Source organism: Polypterus senegalus, chromosome 6 (genome assembly GCF_016835505.1).
Source record: "Polypterus senegalus isolate Bchr_013 chromosome 6, ASM1683550v1, whole genome shotgun sequence".
NCBI classification, from domain to species: domain Eukaryota; kingdom Metazoa; phylum Chordata; class Cladistia; order Polypteriformes; family Polypteridae; genus Polypterus; species Polypterus senegalus.
Window position 1 is genome coordinate 134,726,155 of NC_053159.1, and position 11,237 is coordinate 134,737,391.

At 38.6% G+C, this 11,237-nt stretch overlaps 1 protein-coding gene across 1 annotated transcript in view; it reads right to left on the reverse strand.

Annotated features, from left to right (window-relative positions):
- Window positions 1-1,997, reverse strand: part of LOC120530664 (TNF receptor-associated factor 4-like) — a 37,996-nt gene extending 35,999 nt beyond the window's left edge. Inside the window, exon 1 of the mRNA XM_039755088.1 lies at window positions 1,960-1,997. Within this exon, the coding sequence (XP_039611022.1) occupies window positions 1,960-1,997 (38 nt within the window). The remainder of the gene's footprint in view (window positions 1-1,959) is intronic.
- Window positions 1,998-11,237: the final 9,240 nt, after the last annotated feature.

Below are 11,237 nucleotides of genomic sequence, written 5' to 3' on the forward strand. Positions count from 1 at the left end.
ATGTACTGCTGAAGACCGATTTATTTGTCCTGCCCCTTTGGACAGTCTAACACGGTGGTCGCCAACTCCGATCCTGGAGGACCACCGTGGCTGCAGGTTTTCATTCTAACCCTTTTTGTGCTGCTAATTAACTTCTTGTGAATTCATTTTAATTGAATTGCTTTTTTAAGATTTGTTCCCCTGAATTGCTTCATTTCTTTCCTTAAACAGAAATGAAATGTGAAGTGAGTGAGCCAACCGAAGACCAATGAAGTCAAGGCCTCAAATGCCATCCAATTTCACTCCAACAAGCTGGTTAATGAGGTGCTGATTCTTGTCATTAATTAAACTCATTCTTTAATTCCGTGGTTTGTTGCTGCTCTCATGGTGCATTAGCAGACATTTCTGAAATTGTTGATTTTCTTTTTCTAAGAGCACTGGGGACCTGAGCAGACCAACATTCCTGAGACCTTCATGGTTCTTCATTTTCAGATATTGTATGATGGACACCACTTGTTTTGGCTCATCTTATTATTGTTTGGCTGCTAATTAAGGAAAAAGAAACAATTAAGGAATCTGAGTCTACAAGAACAAGTTAATTAAAATGAGTTCAAAAGAAGTAAATTAAAAAAAGGGTTGGAATGAAAAGCTGCAGCCACGGTGGTCCTCCAGGACCGGAGTTGGTGACCCCTGGTCTAGCACACGTAGAGATTTAATGCTTTTTAGGTTGGTAGAATCTTGGTGTGTCTTTTGATTTTTTTTGGATTACAGAAAGTGTGCCACCACAGAAAAATGCTTGGAAAACACTGCTCCACCTACACCTAGTACACAAAGAAAAAAAAAAAAAAAGATCTCTGCAGTTTTTCTCTCACTTAAAAACGGACACTGGGCATTGCTTGGATTGTTACGTTGTGCTCTTTGCATAAATTAGCGAAAAAACTGCAAACTTGAATCGCGGTATAGGGATAATCATTACACTTCTATTTTGTAGAATTTTGTCATTATATTATGACAGTCAGCATTATATGTTACCTGGAAGACCAGCGAGTTAAATACATAGGTACTACAGGCTTATTATGGTTTTAGTGCCACTCAAAGATAACTTATTTAGCACTTATATGACATGACATTGACTCTATCTTCTTACAGAAACATGAAATGAAAAAAGACAGTGTCATTTTTACCATTACAACTTTTCCCTAGCATTGCACCAGGACTGCTATAAACTCACCCCCTTTCCTGCCACTCCCCTGCACCTATGTCAGTACAGTATGTATAAATCAAGAAAATGAACACCAGTGCTATGCATTGACATGTGGCATACCATTGTGAACCGCGTAATAAGAAATATTAATACTTTAAATGAAAATTATATTTCATAAAATTTTTAAAGGTAGTGCATATTTACAGTACTGAATGTATATGTAATTCTTTAGGTACACACTTAACTTATTTGTACTACTCTTTTGAAATTTAAAATAAATAAATAAATAAACCATGGAAATGTTGCCCTGACCAAAGCATTTGCTTTGTTGCCGGCCTAGGAAGCAACAATATTTTTCAACACTTTAAACACACCACATTAAATCGCAAAAAAGTATGCGCTAACTTTCCCAGTCCTAGTAATAATATACTCAAATTTCATATTATTCCAAATGATTAAATATTTCAATTCAAAAGAATAAACTTTCATGTAAATTGTGTTTTAAAAAAAAACAACAAAAGCCAAAGTCAGCCACTAGGAAAAGCAGAAATTGGTCTACTGCAGGAATGTTTTACCCATATGCAATTGTATATAGCGTGTTAAAGAGCAAGCAGCTCCAGTGACCTAATATTGTTATTACTTACTATTTAACTGACGTCTTTATCTGAGGCAACTTAAAATTTGGGATGAAATGTAACTAATTTTATTTGTTTTCACAATTGGAGCTCTGGTAGAAGAAGTCACACTGTGTCAGTAGCAAGATCTGAACCTTTTACCTCAGTGTTTGAAGTCCTAAGTCCATAGCTTTAACCATTACCCCATACTGCCTGCCAATAATATTATCCTTTGGTTAAAACCCTACAAATATCGTATACAGAAAAGCACTTTGTTTCACAGTACTTTTGATACACAAGTTTAACCGACGGCACTATAACTGATGCTCATTGTCTTATGGAATTTTCTGGATGAAGCAGAATAACACAGCTGGGTTTTAAATATACAGTACATCATTTGATAAAATTGCCCTGTATAAGTGTGTGTGTGTTGGTAAAACGCATTTAGGTTTCAGTGGCTATGTGTGGTTTTAGTTGGGGAAAAACAAAGAAAAAACAGTGCATTTTGGAATCTGTTTGTGTGGCCGCAAGGTGTTTGGTGTGCAAGCAAACTGATTTCTTAAAAGGCACGAGAGATTGGCTCAAGCTGTTTCACATTAGCGCTCCATGGATTGCACTTAGAACGCCACACCTTCTAAAGGAGTAGAAAAGGAGCCTGGGAGTACCAGAAAAGGGAATCAAAGAAATGAAATAAAGGCTGGAAGTGAAACCTTGGAGTTCTGGATTGCAGTAAAACCCATGAAGCAGAGAAGGGCATGACGGTTGGGGAGAGTTTCTCCTGCTAAACACTGCAAAGAAGCAGAAGAGACCAACTGCTCCAAGGTCTCATCGACGCTGAGGAGAGCAACAAGATTCCTACAAATAATATGCTCTCTTAAAAGCCTGGAGCCTCTAAACTAGACTCTGTGATTTTGTATTTGTCTGTATCTGCAAAGATTCAAGATAGTCTTTGTGTCTGGCTCAGATTAGAACAGATAGTCAATAGTTTTACGAAATGTTAAATCACAGAGTTGTGGGTATTTCTTTTCTGCCAAAAAGTCAGACATCGAGAATAATATCTGGTGGCTGGCATGATTTTGCGAGGGGAAAAAATACTTGGATCGTTATTAAATTGGACTGCCAATTATCACACAAATCATTAGTAACACTGACTGTCATTACAGTCAACATTTCAACACACTAAACTTAAAATGGAACCATTAAATATAATGCAGCTGCCTTTTAGGATTTACAAAGCAAAGAGAAGGGTGCAGTGATTGGAGATTGGGTCTGAATTCCAGGCCCAGTCACTATGTTGCAGAGCTGGCACATTCCCTTCTCCTTTTTGCTTTTTCATTTGGTGCTCTGGTTTTATCCCACCATCTCTAAGAAATGCTTGCCAACTAAGTAATTGACTGTAAACTGGCCTGGTGTGACAGAGTCTGGCCCAGGATGGGTTTCCTACCAGTTATATGAGAGAAACAGAGAAAGAAGAATAATGAAAATCTCACATAAATATACAAATAATGCTTTAGGGCTAAAAAAGGCATAATACTAAAATTTCACTGGCAACATTTTCAAAAAAGAATGGTAACATTTTGACCTTACCGACAGTGGTAAGCACACCGAATCAGGCCAAAAACAAGGACCAAATGTGGTTTGAATCAGGTGGTCAATTCATGTTTTCATGGAATATGTACTTTTAAGCACTTCAAATGATAATGAGATGAGTAAATTCCTTTGTCATTATTGGGCTTGTCTATTTATTTGCTTTAAATCTGGCATAGACCCTTTTGGTGAAATTATGTTCAGCTTTTGAACTAGCTGCATCCAAGGTAAAGTTTTAATCTGATATATGGAAGGGCATCTGTACCGTAAAAATTACCCGGTGGTGCTTCAGTTATAATGCTTAAGCTTCAGTCCTAGGTTTTACAACACATTTGTACACCAGCATCTGTAAAGAAATCTATGTGAAAAAGTTATTTTAAAACTTAAAATGGTGGTGGCAGGGACAGGATGTTACTCTTTTAAAAGGTTAACGCTTAAATCTACATATAGTTCCAAATCCTTTAATAGGTCCACAGCTAAATCTCATGCACACATTCTTCTTGGTCCATGGCAGTAAAATGGGAAGACCATTTCCACCAACCTTCATGCTGCTTTAAACAGATCAAAGGTAAACGTTGCATCAATAGATCACCTACAGCCAGAACAAATATTACAAGCAATATCCTGTGCAGCCTAACTCTGTAGCAAAGCTGATCGGTGTTTTTTCCAAAAAGAACACAGTTCTGTTATGAATAATAATAATGATGTCAGTCAGCTGCTGATTTGCTTCTTTAGTAGCAGCTACCTGACAAAATAAGAAAGGATGGCAATGGTGAACAGATTGATGAGAAGGGCTCAACACCTGGCCCGAGAGGTGATACTTTATGGCTGCACTTAACACCTTCTTCTAGCTCATTAAACAGAAAGGAATAGTAAGGAAGTGCGATATCTATCATTTGTCAAGACCCATGTGTCAAAGCACTTTGGACAAGCCATTAGCTGGAAACAATGACATGCCTGTGACAGAACGTATAAGAGATAATTATCATCTAGGGTTTCATAACCACCTGTGATCAAATGGTTTGAAGATAATAATGAAAAGAGCTAAAAAGCTAAATTTTGGTTATGCTACAGACATTGGTTGAAAAAGGATGGATGCATACACAGTGAAATATTTCTCCAAAAAATAATCTGATCTTCAATAGAAAAAATATAGAATAAAAATAAAAAACAACCTTCTAACCTCCTTCAAACACACTTGAATTACATAAAATAAATAAATAAAAAAAAAAAACACTTTTGATTTAGCCAATAAGAGAGCAATCACAGTGAAGCATCATACAAGCACAAGTATGAAGGAGTCCCAGTAACGTTTAGATACAAGAATAAACAAATTACATAAATAGTTTGAAGAACTAGGGTGTTGTACCGTGTTAGCCATTATGAATGTAGAGAAAAGCCAAGCAATTCAAGCTTTTGAGGCTACTCAGGCCCCTTCTTCAGGCAAGATGTAATACAGAAACTGGAGTTTCCTGTGTTTATTCACACACTAGGACAATGTTGTTTCTTGTCCTAGGGTGTATTTAAACACAGGGAACTCCAGTTTCTGTATTACATCTTGCCCAAAGTAGGAGCCCGAGTTGCCTCGAAAGCTTGCATATTATAATCTTTTTAGTTAGCCAATAAAAGGTGTCATTTTGCTTGCCTTTTCTCTACATAAAAAGTTTGATAAAGACGATGGGAATATTTAAAGCATTGAGGAGGACTGGTTAACTAATAGATAGCTGTTCCAATCCCTCATTCAGATACATTGTAGAAGCTGTCAAGATTTCTGCTAATACTTCTGCAACTGATAGTGTGTTATAGATTTTCATGATCTTTTGTGTGAAGAAGTGTTTCCTACTGTAGGTTCAACTTTTAACTCAATTTCCATTAATTTGCATCAATGTTGTTGAATATGTGATTTAGTATTTAAAATGATATTGTATAATACAAATACAAAACAGTAAAATGATGAACATCTATTAACTATCCACAGAAGTGGCCATGCCATAGAAGTAAAATGTCACTCACAGTGAGACTGAGTAGGCAGAATGGTCTACTGGTTAAGGAGCTGGATCAGGAACCACTAGATCACTAGTTAAACTCTGAGCTCTTCTTGCATTGTTTATGAAGCATATTTAAACCATATTTCTCCAATTGAGTGTGTTTCATTAAAATGTTATGTGTTCAAAGAATTAAAAATACTGAACAAATGAAGTAACCTGGTAAGCCTCACATCTCACCAGTGTACTTAAACGCAGGTCTCAAATGGTTTATGAAATTAGTGTTTACAGATATTGAGGAAAAATAAAACAGAGACAAATGTCAGGTTGAGAAATACAATAAAAATGTAAAAAAACCTGAAGAAACGTATATTTCTGAAAGAGCGGTTACCAGTTTGAGGTATTGAAAATCAGCATTAACTTAGGTTTAACTTTAGAAATAACCACACAGCAAGAATATTCATAAATTGTTTATCTAACAAGTGCTAAGGTGTCACCCGCTGCACTAGGGAAGGGTCCCAATCCAGGTGGGTTCGTCGTTTGGTGGGTAAGGCAACGCATGCTCAGCTCACTTAACAACAAATATGACAAACGCCTTAAGAGAGGGAGAGGAATAAATAAGCAGAAATGAGAAGTGTCCACTCAGTCCACCAAGCTTGTTTGGTTAGCGAACAGCTAAGCTGTTTCAATATCACATGCAGATAATTTTAAAAATCTACAAAGGTTTGTACTTTTCTCAAAAACAAACAGGTCACACCTCAACTGAGTTAGTTGTGTGGCAGAAGAAATTTAAACGTAGGTAGGTGTGTTAGGTGTATTAAAAAATGCTGTTTTACACTTTCTGTAAGAGAATGGCACTCCATAAGCTAATTTAAAGACAGGAGGTAGAATGAAGTTTAGCAGCCCTAAACAGATCTTTGAACTTTGCAAGAACATGTGGTAGAAGAGATGTTAAAAGCATTATCCTTACTGAGCAATGAAAGACTGAAGCAGAAGGAAGAGAAATGAGAGTTTATGATTCTTGTTTTTGAAAGACTAATATGTACACTAGTTGTTGGAAACAACCCCCAACCCCCATGCTCCCATGGTTTGAATTAGGTAACCTGCTGAGCTCAAAAACGACCCCCCAAGCTGATGGAGGCAGGAGCCAGACATACGGCAGAGGGGAGCGTCACATGTGTTAAACAGAAGGGGAGAGTCTCAATGGAGACATCTCTCATTAATTAGCAGGCGGCTAAGCAACATGTCTTCGCTGGAGGCTTGATGCCAGATTCCTCAGCCTGGGGCACCATAGCACGCCTAACAAAACCTTCCTCCGCCCAACATCTGGGACAATTCCTTGCAGTCTCTGCAGAGTCAACAAAACATTGCTCCTGTCCTTTTTCTTCTCGTGTCTCATGGACAAGTCCCAACAAGACAAATCCTCTTCATTTTTCACATTGACTTTGCTCTTGGTTACTGCAATTTAGCAAAAAGCCTAGGTGGTGCTTCCTAAATGTGTCCCACTAACTGCAGACCCAACGATGGCTATGTTGAGATAATGGGAACCTGTGATGGAGATTTCACAAGAAAAACTCATCAACTAAATATTTTGAATATTTAGTGAAGTGATCAGCATAATATAACAGCACCAGTTTGTTAAATAAAGATTCAAGGCTAGTCTGTTAAGTATCCACTAGAAAACTAGAACCAACCATCTTAACTGCCACCTTAACTTTAAAGTGCAGCTTAAGGTTTTCTCGCATACACATTCTGCAGTAGGGGTTTACGACTGTGTCTTAGTGGATGGTTGTAATTGTTACCTTGTACTGCAAATGTCTGAGGCTGACACCACCCCTAAGATGCTTAAATTGAGAACTTAGCATGATTAAGGTAATCTCCTTCTCATGCACTAGTCTGCTATTTAAAAAGATTAGGAATGTCAATTAACTGCATTTAGCGTGAGCAACACTTCATATATTTCGTGGATATTTAAGGGAATTCCTCCATTTGCAGCAGGAGATAAAAGACGCTGCTGACACAGAATGGAACATGTGGTGAAGTGAAAAGCAGTGTATGGTCTGCCAATCTTAGCATGTAAAATACTAAAAACTGAAGACTTGAGAAATCCTTTAGACTAAAAATATATTTATTAGCCGAATTAGAATCACAGATCACAGTTTCAAAATATATCACATGGAACCTCGCTGCCCACCGCTAAAAACACCCAAAGAAAACTAACAGCATGTAAACTGTTGTCCCAGTTATTTTCATAAAAAAATTCCCTTGCCTCCAGTTCATGCTCACGACCTTCATTTCTTTTAATGTCACCTGCACTTATCTGATGCCTGCATTTCTTAACAAATAAAGTCGGTGCCGTCTTGCTCTTGGCTGTCACTGCAGTTAAAACAAACAACACCCCTTTCTGATATACACAATGAAAACCCTGTTGAAATTAAATATTTAGTTAAGCATATATACACTCATAAATGTCATTTTCCCAAAACCTCTCTACTGAGAGAGCGAGGCCATTGTTTTCAGCAGCTAAAACGATACTGTGATCCAAAAGACCAGTAAATTTGAGTGAATGTTTAAAAAGGTACACCCATCAACCAGGCCAAGCTCAAGTGTCTTAGGGTAGGAGTTAATGAAGTGCTGTATAGGGTCTGCAGAGGTCAAAAAATCCCATGATGTCAACAATAAACTGACCAAAAACAACCTGGCTGTGTAACAGTTGTGGCTGATGGCCAGGGCCCTTGCCCAGCTGGAACGCCCCTTCTGTACATGATCTTGGGAAACAACCATGGGCAACACAACATCTTCCCCGGTATGCTTGGTGGCAGACCCCAGGTTGCATCAGGGCCACAGGCATGGGATTTCGGGACTCAGCCCTGTTGGGCTCGATGGCCACCACCAGGGGGAGCTGCATGGCTTCCTGAGCCCATATGGGTGGTTCCTTCCACCACACCCGAAGTGCATCCGGATGCACGTCAGCAAACACCTGGAGCGCTTCCGGGTGGGCTGTAAAGGGAGCCAGCAACCACCACTCAAGGAGCCAGAGGTGGGAAAGAGGGGGACAAAGCTGCCAGAGAGGAGTGGAGGAGTCAAACAATAGATTTGTGTTTGCTTTTGTGTTGCGTTTGTGTGGACTGTGTTGCGTCTGTGGGTATAAGTTTATTTATTTTACGTGTGCCTCTGGTGTTAGTCTGTGTCGGGCTGGCATATAGCGCCTTTATCACACAGTTCTGGGAGATTTTTCCGAATCTTACTCATCTTCTCCCTAAAGACTGGTAAATGATTTGCACATTACTTTTTAATTCTACTCTAAATTACAATTTTGCATTCAAGACAAAAATTATATGTTCTCCCATTCCTATATGTATACAGTGGTACTTCGGTATACGTCTGCTTTGGAATAAGTCCAACTTGGTATACGTCCTGCTTAGAGGCGAAATATTTTGCTTGGTATACGACCTTTGTTTGGAATACGACTCGTGTGCTAGAACAACACGTGTGGTATACCGGGCACGCATCTGCAAAAAAAAAAAAAGGGCCAAGTTTTAACCTGTACAGTAATCCCTCGCTATATCGCGCTTCGACTTTCGCAGCTTCACTCTATCGTGGATTTTATATGAAAGCATAACTAAATATATAACGTGAATTTTTCGCTGCTTCGCGGGTTCTGCGGACAATGTGTCTTTTTACTTCCTGTACATGCTTCCTCAGTTGGTTTGCCCAGTTGATTTCATACAAATGAAGCTATTGGAGGATGACTGAGAAGCTAACCAATCAGAGCACGCAGTTAAGTTCCTGTGTGCTGAATGCAGTGTTAACCAGGAAGTCTCGTCTTGCTCAATCAGCATCAACGTGTTTCGCTGTGTAAAGAGTTAACTTTTGTGCTCTTTTGTGTTTATCTTTGTGCATAGTCAAGCCCTTCATTATGGCTCCAAAACGATCTGCTACTGCTTCAGGGGCCATGCCCAAGTGCAAACGGAAGATGTTAATGATTGCCGAAAAGGTAAACGTTTTGGATTTGTTGAAGGCTACGATTCTTTTTATTTAAAAAGTAGGAAAGGAATATAAGATCTACAGCCGCAGTGTCCTTTTAACCAGGGTGCAAAACGAGTTGAAGGTGGATGTAATAAGGCAGTAGTCTGGATGGAATCTGCTTAAGGGATTTGGATTGAAGACTACCGGAAGAAGAACAACGGCAGTGCTACACAATCGCCTGAAGAGGCTCCTTTGGAAGAGCTGTAACGCTCTCCTTTGTTGTGCAGTAAAATTAAACTCATTGTTATCGGACAAGTCATTTTCATTTATTTCATCTAATTGCTTTTGTATTTATGTATTTTAGTATTAAGCAGTGTTTAAATTATTTTATACAACCCCATCAATGTATAATATGCCAATAACAATAGGATTTTTTTTTCATGGGAACGAATTAATCATTTTTCCATTATTTCTTATGGGAAAAATTTGTTTGGTATAAGTCCTGTTTGGTAGAAGTCCAAGGATCTGGAACGGATTAAGGATGTATACCAAGGTACCACTGTATTATAGTATCTATGAAAACTTATTAGTGAAAAGTGAGAAACAAATCACCAAGAATTATATTCAAATCAAACATATCATTAGTACATGGCACCTACATTTTTCTTATTTGAAACCTGTTTGATCCAGTTCATGTTTGTGAGGTTTAGTGTCTATCCCCAGCAGCCGTGTACAGGAACCAAACATGGACAGGGTGCTCATCATAGGGCATAGCAATACCAGTCCAATTCAGAGTTCCTAAATAACCTAATATGTATGTCTTTCCAAGTAATAAGCCAAACCAATAAACAGAGAAAAACCCACAAGTACACAAGGAGAATGTGGAACCTCCATATGGATATTGAATGGGCAAGGGTTTGGACCCAGTCTCCTGGATCTTTAAGGCACCAGTGTTACACCTTGTGATGTGGTTAATTTACACATTACCAGAATACATGCACTTTCAGAATAAACCTCAACCAGCAACCTTATCGTTTTAAGCTCTGTGCCTCTGCCGTTCGGCCACACTATCAAGGAGTTCAGCTGTGTAATATCTCATTGGTGCTGGCACATGACTAGAGCAAATGCTGCCAGTGTATTTCAGTAGACAAGCCAGCAGAATTCCACCTAATAAGTAAAGCAAACATTAAGTGTTTTTTTTTTGTTAACCATACTGAAAGTACACAATTTTCACAAGAATGAATATACCTAGTAAATGAACATATTCCTCCTGGCCAAGGGAATTCTGCCAACTTCTTCTAGCCATTTAAACAACAACAATTTCTCCTTCAGAGGGAGAGAGCCTCTAAATGAAATACAGTAGATTAAAAAGTACCAGAATAGACAGGATATCACTTTAAAACATTGTCTGTCACCAAATACTGAAGAATCTCCATTCTATCAGACATTTGTCACACAGCATCAGCATACAAATTACAGGTGTCTCCCAATATTCCAAGGGAATCTAATGCAGAGGCTGAGAGTGAACAGAGTTAAACAAGTGTGCCAAAATAACCAATGCTGAGGTCACATTACACGACTTTTTATCTCATTGCTGCTCCATGACAAATTGCACGACTGCAAAATGCAGCCCATGTCACAACTGAGCACCGATCTTACAGTGCAGTGGTGTGTGCCCTATTTTCTGACAGCCTATATAGCATGCTGCCTGATAGAGCAGTGCTTTACAAAGGGTTAACAGCATCAGCGAGTTCTGCAGCAATCTTTACCCCTTAATTCTTTTACCATTCTGATATGGCATGTAAAATACAAGGCTTCAGACAGATAAGCTTCTCTTCTGTATGTGAGGTCCAAAACATGTGTTCCTTACTCCTTGTCACTATATTCTATGCATTGCAC